Source organism: Erinaceus europaeus, chromosome 3 (genome assembly GCF_950295315.1).
Source record: "Erinaceus europaeus chromosome 3, mEriEur2.1, whole genome shotgun sequence".
Lineage (NCBI taxonomy): Eukaryota > Metazoa > Chordata > Mammalia > Eulipotyphla > Erinaceidae > Erinaceus > Erinaceus europaeus.
In genome coordinates this window covers 46,139,374-46,162,702 of record NC_080164.1, presented here as the reverse complement: position 1 = coordinate 46,162,702, position 23,329 = coordinate 46,139,374, and the positions used below count along the sequence as shown (strand labels likewise).

Genomic DNA, 23,329 nt, shown 5'->3' with positions numbered 1-23,329 from the left:
TTTTGTGTCTAGGGTCAAAATGACAGGAAGTGCTGATGTAGAGAGAAAATTAATAGAAGTCACTTCTCAATATGTAAGAATACCAATTATTTGTTCCAATTATCTGTGTGGTACACATGCATTGAATTTAGTAGCTGACAGCAAAATTGCTCAGTTAACCTAAACTCAAGGAACAGAAAGGGTTTAAAGTATATAAATTGGGAGTCGGGCTGTAGCGCAGCGGGTTAAGCGCAGGTGGCGCAAAGCACAAGGACCGGCATAAGGATCCTGGTTCGATCCCCGGCTCCCCACCTGCAGGGGAGTCGCTTCACAGGCGGTGAAGCAGGTCTGCAGGTGTCTATCTTTCTCTCCTCCTCTCTGTCTTCCCCTCCTCTCTCCATTTCTCTGTCCTATCCAACAATGACAACAACAATAATAACTACAACAATAAAAACAACAAGGGCAACAAAAGGGAATAAATAAATAAAATAAATATTAAAGTATATAAATTAAGGAAACCTATTCTTTTTTTTTAATATTTATTTTCCCTTTTGTTGCCCTTGTTTTTATTGTTGTAGTTGTTACTGCTGTTATTGATGTTGTCGTTGTTGGATAGGACAGAGAAAAATGGAGAGGATGGGAAGACAGAGAGGGGGAGAGAAAGACACCTGCAGACCTGCTTCACCACCTGTGAAGTGACTCCCCTGCAGGTGGGGAACCGGGGACTTGAACCTGGATCCTTACGCTGGTCCTTGCGCTCTGCACCAGGTGCGCTTAACCTGCTGCACTAATGCCTGACTCCCAGGAAACCTATTCTTAAATAATAGGTCCTTTAAAATTATTTTCCTCCATTCATTCATATATGCTTTGCTCTCATTTTAGTTTAGTTTTATAAAATAAAGGTTTTTAAGTCCTTTATCCAAGTGTAAGCAACAAAAGATTGGATGAAGGAGAAAATTATTTAATTTAGCTGTTATATTCATAAACTTCAAAATATACTACACAAACATGTAGAAGTGCTATAATACTTTATACAATTCACAAGTAATGGGTATAGTTAAGATATAATTGTACTTCTGAACTGGGCCAAATATTTATATAAGAATAAAAAGAGGAGTGAGGTGGTAGTGCAGCGGGTTAAGTGCACGGGGTAGGATCTAGGTTCAAGCCCCCAGCTCCCCACCTGCAGGGGAGTCGCTTCACAGGTGGAGAAGCAGGTCTGCAGGTGTCTCTCTTACTCTCTATTTCCCCCTTCGCTCTCATTTTCTCTCTGTCTCTATCCAATAACAAAAAAAGAATAATAAAAAAGAATAAAAACACCAGCGTTCAGGTAGTAGTGCAGTGGGTTAAGCGCACATGGCAAAAAAGTGCAAGGACCAGCTTAAAGACCCTGGTTCGAAATCCCAGCTCCCCATCTACAGGGGAGTCACTCCACAGATGGTGAAGGAGGTCTGCAGGTATCTATCTTTCTCAGCCCCCTCTCTCTTCCCCTCCTCTTGATTTCTGTCCTATCCAACAGAAACGACAGCAATAACAACAATAACGATAAACAAGGGCAACAAAAGGGAAAATAAATAAATAAAACATTATTTTACTAGAACAAGAACTTTTCAATATACAGTTATCAATTCATCTCTGTTAGCAGAAAAAAAAAAAAAAAAACACCAGAAATCAGTTCTTCTAAATTTAGAAATGCTTATGGCTCAGGAGGTAGTGCAGTGGCTAGAGCTTTGGACCTGGAAAAAAATGATGAGGTCCAGAGTTCAATCAGTAGCATCGCATGCACCAGTGATTGATGCTCTGGCTCTGTTTAACCCTTGTCCCCTAAACTCTGCTCTCTATTATTTATTGTTATTATTATTTTTACCCAAACACTGATCAGATCTGGCTTATGGTGGTGGTGCAGGGGACTGAATTTGGGGATTTGGAGCCTCAGGCATTGGAGTCTCTTTGCATAACCATTATGCTATCTACCCCGCCCCCTGCTGGATGTTTGTCTGGTCCTGATGAAATCTGAACAGTCTCCAAGAGGAGGGCAAAATAATGATGACGGGACAGAAGGACCAGATTAATCATCTGATGCTTTATTCTTAGCAGAGCTCAGCTTATATAGTGAAGCAATAATAATGATTTTAGTTCTCAGCTTAGACAGTAAAACGTTAGCACAGTGTCTAAAGTTTAATTCAGCGAAGTAGTGAAGACATAACAGGAATTTTTGTTGACTTTCCCTTCACCCGGCTGCAACCTGCACTCGAGGTCAGAGTAACCTTAGTTTGTCTGCCAATGATATCTACACCACCTGTGTGACTGAGTCCATGGGAAAGAGTAAGAGGTTATTGGACTTTGTCTATAAGAACTGTACAGGCCTTCTTTGAGATGACTATACTATGTTGCTCTGTCCAATGTCCCCAACAGGTGTTAATAATTATTATTATTTTTTAATGTATGGGCTGGAGAGATAACATAATGGTTATGCAAAACACACACACACACACACACACACGTGTGCTCGAGGCACTAAAGGTACCAGATTCAATCCTCAGTAACACAACCCAGAGCTGACCAGTACTTTCGAAAAAGAAAAAAAAAAAAAAAAAGAAGAAAAATGCTGAACACCTTGGTTACACCAAAATTTAGACATTTTTGATTGACTCAATTGAAAATCATAAAATTTAAAGAAAGTTTAAATAAAAATATAATACATAAATATATAACCATGGTGGATTAAAGGACATGTGAAGATAAATCATAATGCTGACATATGTAACAGAAATAAGTAACTAGGGGCCGGGTGGTGCACACCTGGTTGAGAGCACATGTGACAATGCGCAAGGACCAGGGTTCTAGCCCCCAGTTCCCACCCACAGGGAGAAGGTTTGTGTGTAGTGAAGCAGTGTGACTCCCCTGCAGGAGGGGATCCGGGGGCTTGAACCGGGAATCTTACGCTGGTCCTTGCGCTTTGCGCCACGTGCGCTTAACCCACTGCGACACCGCCTGACCCCCAACATCAGGATTCTTTAAACATTTTATATCCAGGGCTGGCACACCTGGTTGAGCACACATTACAGTATAGAAGGACCCACGTTCAAATCCCCAGTCACCACCTACAGGGGGAAAGCTTTGCAAGTGGTGAAGCAGGGTTGCAGGTGTCTCTTTATCTCCCCTATCCTCTCCATTTATGAATGTCTCTATCTAATAAATAAAGATAATAGAAATAATAAAAAACATTTTATAGCCATGTGATTATTCTGAAGACTGTAAAATGTACAAAGATCCTCTACATCAAAATTTTGAGGGTTGGGTAGTAGTGCAGCAGGTTAAGCACACATGGCTCGAAGTGTGTAAGGATCCCGGTTTGAGTCCCCGCTTCCCCACCTGCAGGGAGGTTGCTTCATAGGTGGTGAAACAGATTTGCAGGTGTCTTTCTCCCCCCAATCCTATCCAACAACAGCAGCATGGCAACAATAACAAGGGCAACAACAAGGGCAACAAAATGAGACAAAAGGCCTTCAGGAGCAGTGGATTCACAGTGCAGGTACTGAGCCGCAGCAATAATCCTGGAGGCAAAAATAAAAAATAAAAAAAAGGGCGATGGACAGTAGCATAGCAGGTTAAGCGCACGTGGCACACATGGCGCAAAGCACAAGGACCTTTGTAAGGATCCCGATTTGAGCCCTCGGCTCCCCACCTGCAGGGAAGTTGCTTCACAGGTGATGAAGCAGGTCTGCAGGTGTCTGTCTTTCTCCCTCTGTCTTCCCTTCTTCCCTTCATTTCTATCTGTCTTATCCAACAATGATGACAATAATAACCACAACAATAAAAAAAGGGTAACAAAAGGGAATAAATTAAAATAAATTAAAAAACATATTTAAAAATAAAAGAAAGTTAGAAAGAAAGAAAATTTTGATAAAAATCATCAAAATTCGTGGTCCGGAGGTGGCACAGTGGATAAAGCACTGGACTCTCAACCATGAGGTACCAAGTTCAGTCCCCGGCAGTATATGTACCAGAGTGATGTCTGGTTCATTGTATCTTTCTCATTAATAAATAAAATCTTTAAAAAAAAATCTGTCTCTAAAAAAAAAAATCATCAAAATTTGGGAGCTGGGTGGTAGTGCGCCGGGTTAAACGCACGTGGCGTGAGCACAAGAACCTGTGGTAATACTCCTGGCTCCCACCTGCCAGGGGTCTCGCCACAAGCAGTGAAGTAGGTCTGCAGGTGTCTTTCTTCCCTTTCCTCCCTTCCCCCGTCTTCCTTCCTTCCTTTCTCCATTTCTCTCTGTCCTATCGTCAACAACAATAATAACTGCAATAAAAATGAAAAACAACAAGAGCAACAAAAGGGAAAATAAATATTTTTTAAAAATCACAAAACAAAAACAAAACAAAACAAATCATCAAAATTCAACACAAATTTACAAAGTCTTTGAGAGGTCAAAGGTAAAGACTCAAGTTCAGATACTTGAAAGCTAGCCATCATTAAAACTCTAAATAACAAGGGCAACAAAAGGGAAAATAAATCAATTAATTAAAAACAAAACAAAACTCTAAAACAGATGTTGAGGAACAAACAAAAAATCAGAAATATACTTATTTTCAGATTATGAGAACAAACTGCAGAAGGAGCCAGCTGAAATATACTTACTTTCTTAATCAGTCCTCACAAAGAAAAATGTCACAGAAGAATCTGTTTTAAGTCCTAGCTTTACAAATGTGTTTAAAGTTAGCCTTTAACGTATGTCCATTCTTGGTCACTATGCATTTTTAATCTAAAGAACTTTTAAGACTTCAAATGAAACCTCCCCTTTATCACCAGATATAACTTTCACTTGTTTTCTAGCCCCTTACATGCTCCTGCCACTTACTGGTTTCTTCATCAAACAAAAGTTAAGTGTTTGAAGGATGTGGAGAGAGCATAATGTTATACAAAAAGCCTTTCACACCTCAGGTACAAAGGTGTCAGGTTAAATCCCCAGTACCACCACTAACCAGAGCTGAGCAGTGCTCTAGTTAAAAAAAAAAAAAAAAAAAAAAAAAAAAAAAAGCAAGTTAATGTTTGTTTTACTAACTTTTTAAAAAAATTATTTATTTATTTATTTTAATATTTATTTTATTTATTCCCTTTGTTGCCCTTGTTGTTTTATTGTTGTAATTATTATTGTTGTCATTGTTGGATAGGACAGAGAGAAATGGAGAGAGACAGAAGGGGAGAGAAAGATAGACACCTGCAGACCTGCTTCACCGCCTGTGAAGCGATTCCCCTGCAGGTGGGGAGCCGGGGCTCGAACCGGGATCCTTATACCAGTCCTTCTGCTTTGCGCCACCTGCGCTTAACCCGCTGTGCTACAGCCCGACTCCCTACTAACTTTTTTTTAAGTAAAGCAACCAGAAACCCTAAAATTGTGTTTTCTTTTTTTAAATTAAAAAAAAAAAATTATTTATTGTCTCTTTTGTTGCCCTTTTTTTTTTATTGTTGTTGTAGGTATTATTGTTGTTGTCATTGTTAGATAGGACAAAGAGAAATGGAGAGAGGAGGGGAAGACAGAAAGAGAGGGGGAGAGAAAGACAGACACCTGCAGACCTACTTCACCACATGTGAAGCGACTCTCCTACAGGTGGGGAGCCGGGGGCTCGAACCGGGATCCTTATGCTATTCCCTGCGCTTCGTAAAATTGTGTTTTCTATATTCAATTATTACTTCTTAACTTTGTTAAATCACTAATAGAGCAAAAATTATTAGACCTATAATCAACTTACTTGTACTCTGAGATAGCATGTTTCAAAAGATTAAAATCTTTTTATGATGAATGCTACCTTGAGTGAGCTATTTATATTATATATTTTTTTATTGCCACCAGGGTTATCATAGGGGTTTAATGCTGGCTCTATGATTCCTCTGCTCCCCGTGGCCATGTTTTCTTTTGTTTTATTTGACAGGACAGAGGGAAACTGAGAGAGATGGGAAGACAGAGAAGGAGAAAGACACCTACAAACCTGCTTCACCACTTTTGCAGTGGCTCCCCTTCTGGTGTAGAGCGGGGGCTCGAATCCAGATCCTTGCACACGTAACCAGGTTTGCCACTGCCCAGCCTCCTTGAGTGAGCTATTTACAAAGAGCCTAAGTTGTATATTAATCACAAGGGCAGTGGCCAAGGAAATACTTCAGTGGAGGACTGGTAAGCCTGAGGATCCTAGTTTTTTGTTTAAATTCATTTCTTTATTGGGGAATTAATGCTTTACATTCAACAGTGAATACAATAGTTTGTACATGCATAACATTCCCCAGTTTCCCATTTAACAATACAACCCCCACTATGTCATTTATCATCCTTCACGGACCTGTATTCTCCCCACCCACCACCCACCCCAGAGTCTTTTACTTTGGTGCGATACGCCAGAGGATCCTAGTTTGATATGTAGTGATTGTTCTGGCTTCTCACTCTTTTACTCTCTTTCATGTGAAACCATCTCATAAAAACAAATGCCAGCAAACAGAACCTCACATACTACTAAAAAGCATTCTCCCCCTACACTTTATAACAGGGTAGTTATCTGGGAAATAACACTTAGTAATTGCTTTTTAGGCTGAACTGTCAACTTTTTATTAAAATAATTATTATAAAATTGCATGTTATCAGAAATGCCCAAAAAGTCTAAATTGATGGGTCACAACACAATTTTCCTAAGTTTTGACCAACCTACCTACCAGGACATTCATACAAGAAACAGTATGTACAATAACAAAACTGTCTCTTAAAAGCTAATACTGGGAGTCGGGCGGTGGTGCAGTGGGTTAAGCGCACGTGGCACAAAGCGCAGGGACCGGCGTAAGGATCCCGGTTCGAGCCCCCGGCTCCCCACCTGCACGGGAGTTGCTTCACGGACGGTGAAGCAGGTCTGCAGGTGTCTATCTTTCTCTCCCCTTCTCTGTCTTCCCCCCCTCTCCATTTCTCTCTGTCCTATCCAACAACAAAGCAACGTCAACAATGGCAATAATAACCGCAACAAGGCTGCAACAACTAGGGCAACAAAAAGGGGAAAAAATGGCCTCCAGGAGCGGTGGATTCATGGTGCAGGCACCGAGCCCAGCAATAACCCTGGAGGAAAAAAAAAAAAAGCTAATACTAATTGGAAAAGGACTCAGGAGTCGGGCAGTAGCGCAGCAGGTTAAACTCATGTGGTGCAAAGCGCAGGGACCCACAAAAGGATTCCGGTTCGAGCCCTCGGTTTCTCACCTGTATGGGAGTCACTTCACAGGCAGTGAAGCAGGTCTGCAGGTGTCTATCTTTCTTCCCCCCCCTGTCTTCCCCTCCTCTCTACATTTCTGTCCTACTCAACAATGAAAACATCAATAACAACAACAATAATAACTACAACAATGAAAAAGAAGGACAACAAAAGAGAAAATAAATTAATTAAAAAAAAAATTGAAAAAGGACCCAAAGATTTATTAATGGGAAAACAATCTTTTGTTGTTAATGCTGGGATAGTTTCTAAGTAAGCAACATTAGATTCAAATTTTAAAATTAATGTTAAAAAATTAAGTTGATTTGCAATTTATTTCTATATAAGACTGCTTCTAATTAAAAACGCTTAAAATTTATCTTCTGCTACTTACGATATTCTTCCAAATGGTGCAAAAGCAGCTTTTATATCTTCAGTTGTAATTTCTGGGCTGAGATCACCAACAAAGACATGGAAATGATCTTGTAAGAGGAAGGAAGGGGGAAGTGAAAATAAAAGTACAATTTTAGAATTAAAAAAATACTAGTATCTGTTCAACAAAGTATTCTTAAGATAATCTGTAGATTATAGTAAAACACTAATCTTTATTACTATACAAATTCTGCCAATTTTAAATATTATGGATCAAGGTGATAATACAGGACAGATTCTCCTAAAAGGACTAATATATCTAACTGGAAACAGTTATATTTCTATTCACAGCCAATTACTATACTGGTATAAGAAAATAATTAACAAATTTTGCAAAAAAAAAAAAAAGGGAAAACTTAATTACCATTCTAATAGCAATTATTTACATTTATTTAATTTACCACTATATTAAGGCTTTACAAATTTAAGTAGTGGTATTGTGAATTATGTAGATTGGATTTGCCTCAGTTAAGACAATTTACTGAAGCTAGCTACATGATCTACTCGTTTAACCATATTTTGTGAAGAACAATCAAAGAAATACCTTGCATTGCAACAGTTTGATGTTAAAGTATTTGATAGTTTTCTCAAAAGCCAACAGTTTTGGTTGCCCAGACATTACACCATTCAGTTTATGTGAATCCATGTGCAAGAACTAAGACTGAAGGCAACAGAATGAAAACAGTAATCCCTTCACTTTATATCAGAACCATTAATAATGCATTGGAAAAAAAAAAATAATGATCCCATTTGTGAAGTTTCTTTTTTTACTCAGAAAAGCAAACACTTTAAAACACACAATATTTGTTTCAACAGTTTAACTTGAACATATACAGCAACTTTGATAAAGTATATTTGGAAAAAGTTACCCCTACTTGGCAGGCTTTATGCAACATATTGGGTTGCCATTTGGGAAACACATTTTCAGGATCAACTCAAGCAATCTGAAGATCTGGGTATGAAGCACAGATCGTGACCTCAAGGAAACAAGGTGTCTTGCCCTTTGGTTGGTAAAAGTATTTCTAAGGCATCAGCTGCTACCAAGGGAGGTCACAGAGCTTGAAATAGCACCAAAGGAGTGGACAAACCACACTTGGTCAACACTGGGAAGAAGGGGGAAAAATATTGCCAGAGACAAATAAACATGACCTCCTCCCTCCCTCCTCCCACCAACATCAAACAAAAAAAAAACTTCAGGTGGTTAGTGAATACCCTTTCAAGAGATTTCATTTTATGTTTAAGAAGATACAATTACCTTGTGAACGCTGTGTGCTGACAACGGTACTACCTGATGACAAAGATTAGATTTGTTCTTAAATTTATTAACACAAACACATTCAATCATATCTTAGGATAACGATCAAAACATTACTGCAAACATGTATGTTTATATGCTTTACAATAAAACTATTGTGTAAAATAAAGCAAATGTTCAAAGAGTATGAATGGACTTACTGCTTGTATCTTTCTTTTGACTGCTGGGTGTTGTTGCCCAATTCACTTTGACTTCCTAAAATAAAAGAAAGAAAAAGAACTCTACATTTACATTTCATTTAATGAAACTCAAAACCACATCTCTTAAGATTTACATCTACAAAGACAAAGGAAGACATACTGTTAAGATGAAACATTCAAGCAGTAGCGCAGCGGGTTAAGCGCAGATGGCACAAAGTACAAGGAGCAAAATGCAAGGACTGGCATAAGGATCCCAGTTCCAGGCCCCGGCTCCCCACCTGCAGGGGAGTTGCTTCACAAGTGGTGAAGCAGGTCTGTAGGTGTCTATCCTTCTCTTCCCCCTCTGTCCATTTCTCTCTGTCCTACCCAACAACGACACCAATAACAACAATAATAACTACAACAATAAAACAAGGGCAACAAAAGGGAATCATAAATTAAAAAAAAAAAAATCAAACATTCAGGTCTGGGGAAACAGCATAATGCCTATGCACAAACTTTCATGCCTGAGGCACCAAAGGTCTTAAATTCAATTCCCAACACCACCATAGGCCAAAGTTGAGAAATGCTCTGGTAAGCAGTCAAAGGAAGGGGAACCAGGTGGTGGCACATCTGGTTAAGGTCACACACTATAGTGCGCAAGGAACAGGGTTCAAGCTCCTGGTCCCCAACTGCAAGGGAAGAGCTTCATGAGTGTTATAAGAAGGGCTGCAGGTGTCTCTGTCTCTTTATCTCTATTCTCCCCTCCTCAATTTCTGTCTCTGTATAATAATAAATAATAAGATTAAAAAAAAAAAAGTCAAGAGAAGACCAGTTCTAACCTTCAATATTTTTTATAAGTGTGATGGCAAGAAAAGAACACAGGGCCACTGAACAATTTCCTGGTCTAACTTTTTTCTTTTCTTTCTCTCTCCCCCAACCGCCCCTCTTTTTGTTTTGAGAGAAAGAGGCAAGGCACCACAACACTGGTCCACCACTCCTGGCGCTCCAACCTCATTCATGTGAAGCAGGCTCTCTTATTAAATGAGATACTACCTAGTTCCCAATATCCATCTTTTAACTTACACTTATGCAAAGTATGTTGACAATTTTTAAATTTTATTTATTATTGTATATATACAGAGAAGTCACAAGGGGGGGGGAAGAAAGACACCTGAAGCAATGTTTAGTCACTCATGAAACCTTCCCATTGCAGGTAGGGACTGAGGGCTTGAACTCAGGTCCTTGCCCATTGTAATGTGTGATCTAACGGGTCTGCTGACAAATTCTAACTTTACAGACTTCTTTATTAGCCTTCTATTAATTTACTTTATTTATTTTCCTTTTTTGTTGCCCTTGTTGTTTTTCATTGCTGTTGTAGTTCTTGTTGTTGTTATTGATGTCATTGTTGTTGGATAGGACAGAGAGAATTGGAGAGAGGAGGGGAAGACAGAGGGGGAGAGAAAGATAGACACCTGCAGACCTGCTTCACCGCCTGTGAAGCGACTCCCCTGCAGGTGGGGAGCCGGGGGCTTGAACCAGGACCCTTACGCCAGTTCTTGTGCTTTGCGCCACATGCGCTTAACCTGCTGCGCTACCACCTGACTCCCAGCCTTCTACTATTTTTTTTTATTTAAAGTATCTCAATAAATTTTCCATTATTCTTTACCTGTACTACCCAATGTTTCATTTTTTAAACATTCTATTTATTTACTTATTTAGGAGAAATTCAAAAGGAGAGAGATGGGCCTGGGCAATGGCACAACAGGTTATGCACACACATTACCATGAGTGAGTATGCAGGTTCAATCCCTGACTTCCCACCTGCAGGAGGGATGCTTCATGAGTGGTGAAGCAATCTCTGTCTTATCCAATAAAATACCAGGGGTGGGGGGAAAGCCACCGAGAGTCATAAATTCATAGTACCTGCACGGAAAACCCTGGTGGCGATTAAAAATATAAAGGTGCTGTGGTCTGGCAGGTGGCACAGTGGATAAAGCATTGGATTCTCAACCATGAGGTCCTGAGTTCAATCCCTAGCAGCACATGTGCCAGAGTGGTGTCTGGTTCTTTCTCTCTCTGCCTATCTTTCTCATGAATAAATAAACAAATTCTTTAAAAAAAAACCAAGCATTTAAAAATATATATAAAGGTGCTGGGCAGTGGTGTACCTGATTAAGCACACATATTCCCTACGACAATATCAATAACAATAACTACAAAAACAATGAAAAACAAGGGCAACAAAAGGGAAATATGTGTGTGTGTGTGTGTGTGTGTGTGTGTGTGTATCCCTCCCTCTCTCTTATAAAACAGAAGTTAATGGGGAGTGGGCAGTGGCACATCTAGTAGAGCACATGTCACAATGCACAAGGACAAAAGTTGAAGCCCTGGGTTCCCACTTACAGGGGGAAAGCTTCATGAGTAGTGAAGGTGTCTCTCTTCCCTATCAATTTCTGTCTCTATCCAATAAACAAATAGAATAAATTAAAATTTTTAATTTTTTTTTAAGGATGACTTAAATTTCCTTGGTGCTATGCGTGTAGTTCCAATGTGGTGGTAGGAAACTTACACCAAGGCCCTCAAGTATGCTACAAGTATGTGCTCTACTGGGTGAACTATCTCCAGTCCTGCTGTAATTGTTTTTTTTTTTTAAACCACAGCACTGCATAGCTCTGGTTTATGGTGGTGCAGGGGAGTTGAACCTGAGACTTTCGAGCCTCAGATGTGAGTCTGAACGTCACCTTTTAAATACTAAATGTGAATGATCTTCTGCTCTAAAATATAGTTCTAAAATTGAAACTATCCAGTTTAGCATTTTCCAGTGCGAGTCACCTACTTTAACTTACGGCAGCTTACCTTACCCATTATCTTCCGCCCATTCATTGCAGCTAGTGCTGCAGCTGCATGTCGATGCTCATAAAACTCCACAAAGCAATATGGATCATTTCCAGCTGTCTGTTTGAAGAAGAGAGAGAGAGAGATGGGGAAAAAAAAAGCCAATCTGAGTACTATACTCCCGTCACCTTGTAATTTTATGCTTTGTACACCTCAAATCATGGAGAACGAAGGAAATATTTCACTAATCTTTAAATTAGGAAACCGGGGAGCCAGGCGGTGGCACAAGGACCGGCGTAAGGATCCCGGCTGGAGCCCAGGGCTCCCCACCTGCAGGGGAGTCGCTTCACAGGCAGTGAAGCAGGTCTGCAGGTGTCTATCTTTCTCTCCCGTCTTCCCCTCCTCTCTCCATTTCTCTCTGTCCTATCCAACAATGACAACATCAACAACAATAACTGCAACAATAAAACAAGGGTAACAAAAAGGGAAAATAAATAAATAAAATTAAAATTAAAAATATATTAGGAAACTAAAGTATTTAAAATATTTTCATAAAAATATCTTTAATAAGTTATACTACTATACGGAATCCAATTTTTCGTAATGAGTATGTATGGAAATACATGAGTATTTCCTCTCCACTTTTTTTTTTCTTTTTTTAATATTCACCAGGGTTTATTGCTTGGGCTTGATGCTGGCACTATGAATCTACTGCTCCCCGCAGTCAGTTTTTCCTTTTTTTTTTTTTCTTTCACCTACAGATCTGCTTCACCACTCATGAAGTGACGCCCCTGGGTGTGGAGAGGGGATACTAGAACCTTGGGCTTTGTGCTTGGTAATGCGTGTGCCATCACCTGGCTCCACTGTTATTATACTTATTCGATTTATTTTTTAGCTAGGAGGGAGGGAGGGAGGGAGAAAGGGAAGAGGGGAGAGAGAGAAAAGAGACCACAGCACTGGAGCTTCCTTCAATGTGGTAGGCGTACTGCTTGAATTTGGGTTGTGCACATAGCAAAGCAGCACACTACCCAAATGAGTCATATTGCTGGTTCCCATTATTATTATTTACTTTTTTTTTTTTCTACCAGTCACCGGTGCTCAGTGCCAGCACGATGAATGCACAGTTCCTGGCAGCCATTTTTTTTATCTTTATTTATTTATTGGATAGGGCCAGCCAGAAATTGAGGGAAGGGGGACTCAGATAGAGACACCTGCAGCACTGCTTTACCATTTGTGAAGCTTTCCCCCTACAGATGGGGACTGGGGTTTGAACCCGTGTCCTTGCACAATGTAATGTGTATACTCAACCAGGTTCGCCACCACCCAGCCCACACCCATTTTTTTAACTGGATAGGGCAGAGAAAAATTTAGAGAGGAGGGAGAGAGACAGACAGACACCTGCAGACGTGCTTCATTGCTTGTGAAGCATTCACCCAGCAGGTGGGGAATTAGGGGCAAGATCCCCGATCCTTGCATGGTTCCCTGCAATTCTGACTGTGCACTTAACTGGGTGCACCACAGCCACTGAGCACCCAGGGCAGTATTTAAGAAACAAGAATGGAAAGGGAAACACCAAGTAAAATTTGTACTGATTGATGTATTGCTTCAAAGTAAGGAACTCCAGAGAAGTATAGGGATAGGGGTGGGGGTGGGAAGAGGGAGGCTTTCAGGTCTGGGTATAGGAATGGGGGCTTGAATTCAGGTCTGTGCACACTGTGCCATACACAAATAACCTGATGCACCACAACCTGGCCCTCAGTACACCTTAAATATGAGCTCACATAGTAGTCTCATCTAAAAAAAGTCTTAGGGGCCAGGTGGTGGTGCACCTGGTTAAGTGCTCACAGTTCGGTGCACAAGGGTCCAGGTTCAAGCCTCTGGTTTCCATCTTCAGGGGGAAAGCTTCACAAGTGGTGGTGTGCAGGTGTCTCTCTTCCTCTCTATACCCCCTCTCAATTTCTGTCTCTATCTAATAATAAATAAGTAAAAAAATAATAATAATAAATAAGTCTCATCTACTGTACAAATGATTAGCTATTATCTCTCCTTCCTTTAGATTATAAAACAAATTAAGCACAGTGGCCAATATGGAGTTCATTACAAAGTTACTAAGCAGACAAGGAGGTGGCCCAGCAGGAAAAGTGCACAACTTGCATGCCTGAGACCCAGACTGATTCCTGGCACTACATATGCCAAAGCACAGAGGTGCTCATACCCTTCTCTCATAGAATAAATCATGAAACATTCATTAGAATCCCTATAGGTTTCAGAAGTCAACTTAAACACTACATACATTAAAAAAAAAAAAAAGAATTTAAGTAAAATACCCTTACATCCATAATCATTTTGCAGTTTTTACAAGGTCCAATCTGGCTAAAGAGCTGAAGAATGAGAGCTTCTGTCACATCTCTGGAAAGGTTACCAACATATCTGAAACAGAAGAAAAGCAGTTTATATAACTTTAAACTTGGAGGTGCCTCATTAGTGCAGTAGGTAGCGCGTCAGTCTCATAACTTTAAACTTGGTTGTTTTTTTTAACCATCAGAGCACAGCTTAGTTCTGGGCTATGTTGTGGTGCCAGCCAGAAATCGGGGGGACTGAACATGGGACTTTGGAGCCTCAGGCATGAGAGTCTCTTTGGATAACTATTATGCTATCTCACCACCACCACCCCAAACTTGGTTCTTTCACATCAGTTTTTTTTCTTCAAGTTACTTATTGAAAAAAGAATTTTGGTAGTAGAAAGAGCCTCATCTTTTTTTAAAATTTATTTTTGGACAGAGACAGAGAAATTGAGAGGGAGGAGGAAGTAGGGGAAGAGACAGAGAGACACCCGTAGCCCTACTTTACCTACCACTCATGAAGCTTTCCCTCTGCAGGTGGGGACCAGAATTGAACCTGGGTCCTTGAACACTGTAATGTGTGTGGTTAAGCAGGTGGGCCACCGCCTGGCTCCGAGCCTTTTGCTTAAACCACACTATTTGGGAATAGTTAATCAGTCTTCCAAAACTTGAATTTTTCTTTTCTTTTTTTTTTTTAAATCAGAGCTTACTGATCAGCTCTGGCTTAAGGTGATGTGGAGGACTGAACCTGGAACCTCGGAGCCTCAGGCATTAAGGGTCTGTTCATATGACCATTACACTGTCTTTCCTACCCTCAAATCCTCTTTTAAAACATCTGATTGTGGCCTGTGGATAAAAGCATTGGACTCTCAAGCATGAGGTCTCACATTTATTTATTTACTTTTAAAAATACTTTAATTTCTTTTTTAAATTTTCTTTATGAGGTCTCAAATTTAAACCCTAGCATAACATGTGCTAGGGTGATACTCTGGCATTCTCTCACCCCTGCCGCATCATTAGTAAATAAAATTAATTGGGGCAGGGCAGGTAACATAATGGTTATGCAAAGAGACTCTCATGCCTTAGGCTTCACAGTCCCAAATTCAACTCACTTACACTACCATAAGTTAGAGCTGAGGAGTGCTCTATTAAAAATAACAATAAATAAATAAATAAATAAATAAACAAAATAGTTATAAATTGTGGATTCTACCACTTACCCCATAACAAGCACCAAGTGCTACCTACAAAGGCACTAGAGTAGGTTAAAATGACAAAATTCTTTCATTTTATTGTCATTTAATATTTTTGCCTCCAGGGGTGTCTACACTATAAGTCCACTGCTCCTGGAGGCTATTTTTCCCATTTTGTTGCCCCTATTGTGGTTGTTATTGTTGTTATAGCTGTTGTTGTTGGACAGGACAGAGAGAAATTGAGAGAGGAGGCGAAGACAAAAGAAGGGGAGAGAAGGACACCTGCAGACTTGCTTCACCGCTTGCCAAGCTAACCCCTTGCAGGTGGGGAAGCAGGGTCTTGAACCAAAGTCTTGAACCCGGGTCCTGATGCTGGTCCTTGCATTTCGCCAAGTGTGTTTAACCAGTTGCGCTACTGCCCAGCCCCCCCCCCCCCAAGATTTATTTATTAATGAAAAAGAGAAAGAACCAGACATCACTCCGCTACATGTTCTGGTATAATCACACCTGGGATTGAACTCAGGACCTCATGCTTTATCCAGTGCACCATCTCCCGGACCACAAAATAGCAAAATTCTTTTTTTAAAAAACTTATTTATTTATTATTGGATAGAGACAGAGAGAAATTGAGAGGGAAGGGGGAGATAGAGAGGGAGAGAGACAGAGAGACACCTGCAGCCCTGCTTCACCACTCGAGAAGCTTTCCCCCTGCAGGTGGGGACCAGGGGCTTGAACCTGAGGCACTGAGCACCGTGTTGTGAGCACTTAACCAGGTGCGCCACCACCTGGCCCCAGCAAAATTCTTAATACTAGATACATCTACCTTTTTCTTTTCTTTTTTTTTTTTTTTTAAGAATTTATTTATTTATTCACGAGAAAGACAGGAGAAGAGAAAGAACCAGCCATCACTCTGGTACATGTGCTGCCCGGGATCGAACTCAGGCCCTCATGCTTGAGAGTCTAGTGCCTTAGCCACTGCGCCACCTCCCGGACCACGACATCTACCTTTTTAATTTGATCCTCTGGAACAATAACAAATTACAAGTAAAATAATAACAAACTTTTCATGTAAAATAATGAAATTGGGGGGCTAGCATGGTTTATGTAAAATATTTTCATGCCTGAGGCTCTAAAGTTCTAGGTTCCATGCCCTGTACCACCATAAACCAGAAGCGAACAGAGCCCTAGAAAAACAAACAGATGGGGGTGGGGGTGGGGAGTAGATAGTATAATGGTTATGCAAAGAGGAGCTCATGCTTGAGGCTCCAAAGTCCCCGGTTCAATCCTCCACACCACCATAAGCCAGAGCTGAGCAGTGATCTGATAATAAGTAAATAAATAAATAAATACAAACAAAAATTAGTCAAATGGCAAAACATCCTTTTCCTCTCTGTGGAAATACAAACAGTAGGAGAAACTGAACCCTAACCCTCAAGTTTTTTTTCTTTTTATTATATTATTAAATTAATCATCAATACCTACATTAAATTTTTAGAAACACTTTACTGTTATTATTTCCCAAGCTTACTTGTAAATAACTACATTTAAATGAGAAAGACCTGGGAGCTGGGCGGTGGTGCATCTTGGTTAAGCACACAGGGCACGAAGCACAAGGACCTGCCGCTTAAGGATCCTGGTTCGAGCCTCTGGCTCCCCTCCTGCAAGGGGTTTGCTTCACAGGTGGTGAAGCAGGTCTGCAGGTGTCTATCCTTCTCTCCCCCTCTGTCTTCTCCTCCTCTCTGTATTTCTATCTGTCCTATCCAACAACGACAGCAATAACAACAACAATAATAATAATGACGATAAACAAGGGCAACAAAAGAGGAAAAAAGTTAAAAAGAAAGAAAGAAAGAAAGAGAAAGGGAGTCGGGCAGTAGCACAGTGGGTTGAGTGCATGTAGTGCAAAGCGCAAGGACCCGTGTAAGGATCCAGGTTCCAGCCCCTGGCTCCCCACATGCAGGGGCAGGGAAGTCGCTTCATAAGCTGCGAAGCAGGTCTGCAGGTGTCTGTCTTTCTCTCCCACTCTGTCTTCCCCTCCTCTCTCCATTTCTCTCTGTCCTATCTAACAACAACATCAATAACAACAATAACTACAAAGATATAACAAAGGCAACAAAAGGAAATAAATATTAAAAAATTAAAAAAAAAAACAAAAACCAGAATGACTCAAATATTCAGTCTTTACCTCCTTCCCTGTACCTAATTCTGTAGAACTAGGGTTTCACATAGGCACAATTTCACCACTCTGAGTCACTATCTCATTCAGATAGAGGCAGTGACAGCAGTGGGACTTCCTCTGATAGGATAACATTGCCATGTGGTGCTGAGGTTGATTTTATTTTTATTTATTTATTCCTTTTTGTTGCCCTTGTTGTTTCTTTTATTTATTTATTTATTTATTTTCTCTTTTGTTGCCCTTGGTTTTTTATTTATTGTTGTAGTTATCATATTTGTTATTATTGATGTCGTCGTCATTGGATAAGACACAAAGAAATGAAGAAAGGAGGAGAAGACAGAGAGGGGGAGAGAAAGACAGACACTTGCAGACCTGCTTCACCACCTGTGAAGCTGGGGGCTTGAACCGGGATCCTTACATTGGTTCTTGCACCACCTGCGCTTAACTCATTGCACTACCGCCCGACTCCCTGATTTTCTTTTTTAGGTAGAGACAGAGAGGCAGGAAGTGTGAAAGAGATCACAACACTGAAGCTTCGTTCAATCCAGTAGGAACAGACTGGAATCTGAGTCATGCATGTGGCTAAGCACTGATCTATTAGTGAACAATTCTGTGGGCCCTGATATGGGAACTGAACCTGTGAGCTAACCTCTCTGGTGCTGAAGGCCTTTTAAATATGTATGATCCAAAACTCTAGCTACTGTGCCACCTCCCAGGGCACAACACAAAGATTTTAAATAGGGGGCCGGGCTGTAGCACAGTGGGTTAAGCAAGCATAGCGCTAAGAGCATGGACTGGCATAAGGACCTTGGTTGGACCCCCCCCCCCCAGCTCCCCACCTACAGGGGAGTCGCTTCACAAGCGGTGAAGCAGGTCTGCAGGTGTCTATCTTCTCTCCCCCTCTTGATTTCTCTCTGTCCTATCAAATAACAATGACTGCAATAACAACAACAAGAATGATAAACAAGGTCAACAAAAGGAAAAAAATAACCTCCAGGAGCAGTGGATTTGTAGTACAGGCAGCAAGCCCCAGCGATAACCCTGGAGATACACAAAAAAATATTTTAAGTATTGTGGTTTTTTTCTTCTTTTTTAAATTTTTAAAATTTATTTGTTATGGGATAGAGATAGATATTGAGAGAGAAGGGGGAAATAGAGAGAAGAGAGACAGAGAGACACCTGCAGACCTGCTTCACCGCCTGTGAAGCGACTCCCCTGCAGGTGGGGAGCCGGGGGCTTGAACCGGGATCCTAACCAGTCCTTGTGCTTTGTGACGTGCGCTGCGCTACCATCAGACTCCTTAAGTATTGTTAATATCACACATTTATAAATTAACCCATTTACTACTGACATAATTCTTTCTCTTTTTAAATGATTTATCTTCATAAGACACACACACACCTGGATGAGTCCACATGTGACAGTGCACAAAGACTGCTCTGGGGGCCTGTCAGTGCATACATTACCGTTTGCAAAGACCCCAGGTTCAAGACCCTGGTCCCCACCTGCAGGGGGAAAGCTTCATGAGTGGTGAAGAAGGGCTGCAGGTGTCTATTGCACTTAACCAGGTGTGCCACTGACAGCCCCCCCCATGCTCTATTTTCAAAATATACCCATAATCAAACTACTATTCACAATATTTCCAAAGTACTACTGACAAGGAATTGAATACTGGTGACTCAAGAAAATAATGCTGCACACATCTGTGGCAAATGACAGCATTTCTTCTGAGTCATTCTGTACAATGGTAGAAATGAGTCTCACACTGTATTTTGCCTTCAAAAGTGAGTAAAATCGCAGTCTGTGTGGTGGTGGCACAGTGGATAAGGCATTGTACTCTCAAGCATGAGGTCCTGAGTTCAATCCCCAGTAGCACATGTACCAGAGTGACACCTGGTTCTTTCACTCCTCCCTTCTTTCTCATAAATAAATGAAAAAATTTTTAATTAGTAAAATCTTGAATCACTACTGGTATTATTCCTTTTTGTTGTTGTTGTTCTTGTTGCCAGGCTTTTTTTTTTTTTAGAGAGATGCAGAGAGAGAGACGGAGAAACACCAGAACACTGCTCAGCTCTGGCTTATGGTGGTGCGGGGGATTGAACCTGGGATTTAGGAGCCTCAGGCATGAGAGTCTGTTTGCGTAACCATTATGCTATCTCCCCTGCCCTGTTGCCAGGCTTATTGCCAGGATGCCTGTGCAATTTCACAATTGCTAGTGAAGCAGTGCTGCAGGTGCGTGTATCTCTATCGCCTCCCCCCCCTTCCTCTCAATTTCTGGCTGTCTCCATCAAATAAATAAATATAATAAATATATTTTTTTAAATATACTTAGGGAGTCGGGCAGTAGTGCAGCAGGTTAAGTGAGCATGGCATGAAGCACAAGGATCTGGGTTCTGGCCCCCTGCAGGGGAGTTGGTGGGGAGCCGCTTCACAGGTGGTGAAGCAAGTCTGCAGGTGTCTTTCTGTCCCACTCTATCCATTTCTCTAACAACATCAATAACAATAATATCTACAACAATAAAAAACTAGGGCAACAAATGGGTAACAAGTTATCAAGATCAGGCAGCAAATATTTGATAATCTATTAAGAAAACAAGTGAGTTTCTCATGTAAATCACAAAATCCCACTCCTGGTGGTAAAACTAACAAAAGACTGATTACACTAAACTACATAACAATTATGCAAAGTTGCTAACAAACCACTAGCTAAAATTGTATTAACCCACTGCGTTCTAACACCGTGGCAATCTAAACATAAAACAGAAAGGTGTCGGTGTTTTCTTAGGAAAGCAACAAAGGCCAAGAAGGATGACAGAGGGCCTGGGGGGGGGGTGTACTGTAATATGGGAAACTGGGGAATATTGTGCATGTACAAACTATTGTATTTACTGTTGAATGTAACGCATTAATTCCCCAATAAAGAAATAAAAAAAGAGGGAAAAAATAAGCAACAAAGGCAAGAGCACTACATTCGTTAATACTTTGAAAAACAAAGGAGAATGTTGTGGGGGAAACTACACGACAAAGAAAATACCCCAAATTAAGATCACGTAACACTAACACTAAATTCTCAGAAGTAACTAAAGATAAAGTTATCAACTATTGCGTCGCGTAAGCTGTCCGCTGTTTAGCAACATGTCAATCACAATAGTAACAAGAGACGGCAAAAATTACTAACCCCTCTTCTCCTCAGCTACAATACACTTCTGGGTGAGATTTCTTTTTCCCCCTTTAGAAAAAAAAAAAGTAGTTTGGAAAGCCTTGCGGTGTTAAGATTTTCTGGTTGAAGGGGGGGGCGGCGTCCTACAGATGGCAAACTCAAAAAAAAAAAAATCGATTATTATGATGTCCGGTTGACAACTACGAGAATAAAGTTTAACCTCACCGAAAATGAGAATGGGCAAATCTTGAGAAAAAAAAAATAAGCATCATCATCAATCATCATCATCCCTATGGACGATAAGGAAAAAGAAAAGAAAAGGGAGAAATTTCAGATGGAGATCAAAGTATAATTAAAAAGGAGACCGGCTGTAAAGATCAAAAGAGGCTCATTCAGGAAGGGGGCGGGAAAAGAGAGCAGGGAGAGCTGCCTGAGACAAAAAGCAGCAGCGTGCGCTTAGCTGTGCACCAGAGGTCTGGATCAAAGTCTCCTCTGCAGACTGCAGGCCACAGGGTCAGTGAAAGTGACGGATGCAGAGGACCGAGCCCCCCCAACCTCCACCTCGTCCTCGCTGAGTTAGGGTCTCAGCCCCCAAACACCAGGGAGAGTGCAAACTAGAGACGGGATCCGAGATCCCGCAGCTTCCAGGGAGAACAATAGGCTGGGGAAGCGGCGCGGGCCGAGGGCTCCCTCCGGGGCGACCACCACCCGCCCCCCTCATCGCTGCCCCAGACTCACAGAGTCTTGGGCATCTCGTCCTCCATGGCTGCTGCAGTCGCGGCGGAGCCTCCGGGTCCAGCTCCTTACCCTTCTTACTACCTCCTAAACTGTTTAAGTCTCTATGGCTGAGGAGTAGCGGGGTTTCTCGCCTGACCAGAGGTTACTCCGCCTCCTTCTTCGGCAGAAAATGACACTAAACCGCCCGGACCCAGCACGAACAATGAAGCCCCAGCGCAAGATGGCGGCGAGCCGGGAGTGTAAGAGCAGCTAGCGAATGGACCCGGGCCGCGCAGGCGCACACCAAGCTTGCACTTTCAACTCCCGGCCGCCAGACTACATCTCAATTCATAGGTTCACTTGTTGCGCAGCCGCTCTTCCAGCCTTAGGGATGTGTGGGACTGCGCAGGCGCACGGATTAACTATTTCAGAATGTTTTTGTCTTCCAGCTGCTGATTCGATTGAATCTACAGTGAACACAAATTTGCATGAAAATAAAAAGTAGTAAGTGTTTCCAAAGGGAGGATCTTTTAGGAAAACTACGTTTACAAGGTGAAAAGAACGAAAGAGAGTGCGCCGCCCGGGAATCGAACCCGGGTCGCAAGAATGGGAATCTTGCATGATACCACTACACCAGCGGCGCTGTCGAGAACTGAGCTTAGCAAAACATCTTAGGATGTACTGGAAGCGAATTCCGTGCTACAATGAATTGTTAAAAGTAGAAGTTTATATTGATAGACAGTAATCTGCTGTCTTTCATTGTATAAAACCTTTCTTCTCCCTCATTTTAATACTTGAGTGAATTTTACTTTCTACGGGGAAATACCAATTAAAAAAGATTTTCCCCCAAGCATTAAGTGAGGAAATACTGGTTTTACAGGACTGTTGTTGACTCCTGAGTAGAATTTATTTCCCATTGTAGGAGTCTGCACACCACTAGCACTCAGTAATTTTAAAAAGGGATGTTAAGAATTTGCCGAAAGAAAGTGGAATTTACCTTTTTGATTACTTCAAGTTTTTGACGGCCAAAAAATTATTTCCAGGATTTTGACAAATTTTTCTTTGGCGTGCCCACTCCACTGTACACTGGAATGTATAAGAGAAATGTTTAATGTAAAATTTATCAGAAACATCCGAATCAGTTTGAGTTAGAATATATATATTATTCAGAAATCCTTTTTGAGGGGCAGAAAGGTTGTGACTCTGAACTGTCTTTTGTCGCCTCATTATGCATTTTAAGTTGAATGTTATAAGAAATTTTATTTATCTATTTATTTTTATTTTTACCAGAGAATTACTTAGTTCTAGTTTTGCTGTAGTGGACTGAACCTGGGACTTCAGAGCTGGCAAATGTCTTTTAAACATAGGAGAGTATACACATCTTTTATGTGTTAGTTTCTTTTGTCTGGGATACATTTTGGATCACCATTTTGGATCTCCCTTTTATATGATATATTCATTCCTCAGGTTACATTCCAAGATACCGAAAATATATATGTATACAAAATTTTATTTTTATTATATATAAGAATATAATACGCACACATATATATATATTTTTTAACAGCTTTTTGAGATATAATTCACATATATTGGAAACCCAGCCATCCTGCACCCACTTGGGTGCACACATTATCCTTGTGCAATAACCTGGGTTCAAGTCCATCTCTACATGCAAGGAGAATCTCCACAGGGAAGCAGTACTGCAAGTATCTCTCTCTTTCTCCCTATCTCCCTTTCCCTCCCTTTTTTTTCTCTCTCTGTGACAGAGCTTCTCTTCATGTGTATTTGCCACTCAGATTTTGCATTTTGTGAATGTCCTACTCATAAATGT

At 40.9% G+C, this 23,329-nt stretch overlaps 1 protein-coding gene and 1 non-coding gene across 11 annotated transcripts in view; both read right to left on the bottom strand.

Annotated features, from left to right (window-relative positions):
• TIA1 (TIA1 cytotoxic granule associated RNA binding protein) overlaps positions 1–21,786 on the bottom strand; it is a 39,990-nt gene extending 18,204 nt beyond the window's left edge. The window contains exons 1-7 of one of the 10 annotated variants that reach the window (XM_060187133.1): positions 21,517–21,786; positions 14,241–14,337; positions 11,929–12,027; positions 9,091–9,145; positions 8,891–8,923; positions 7,598–7,685; positions 3,177–3,536 (exon numbers count right to left, since the gene is read on the bottom strand). In XM_060187133.1, the coding sequence (XP_060043116.1) occupies positions 3,371–3,536; positions 7,598–7,685; positions 8,891–8,923; positions 9,091–9,145; positions 11,929–12,027; positions 14,241–14,337; positions 21,517–21,542 (564 nt within the window). In that variant the 5' untranslated portion in view covers positions 21,543–21,786 and the 3' untranslated portion in view covers positions 3,177–3,370. The other 9 variants (XR_009548921.1, XM_060187135.1, XM_060187127.1 and 6 more) reach the window with 9 other exon arrangements.
• Positions 21,787–22,067: 281 nt separating this feature from the next.
• Positions 22,068–22,138, bottom strand: TRNAG-CCC (transfer RNA glycine (anticodon CCC)). Its single transcript has one exon. It is a non-coding gene; the product is annotated as a tRNA-Gly (tRNA).
• Between the last annotated feature and the right edge of the window lie 1,191 nt (positions 22,139–23,329).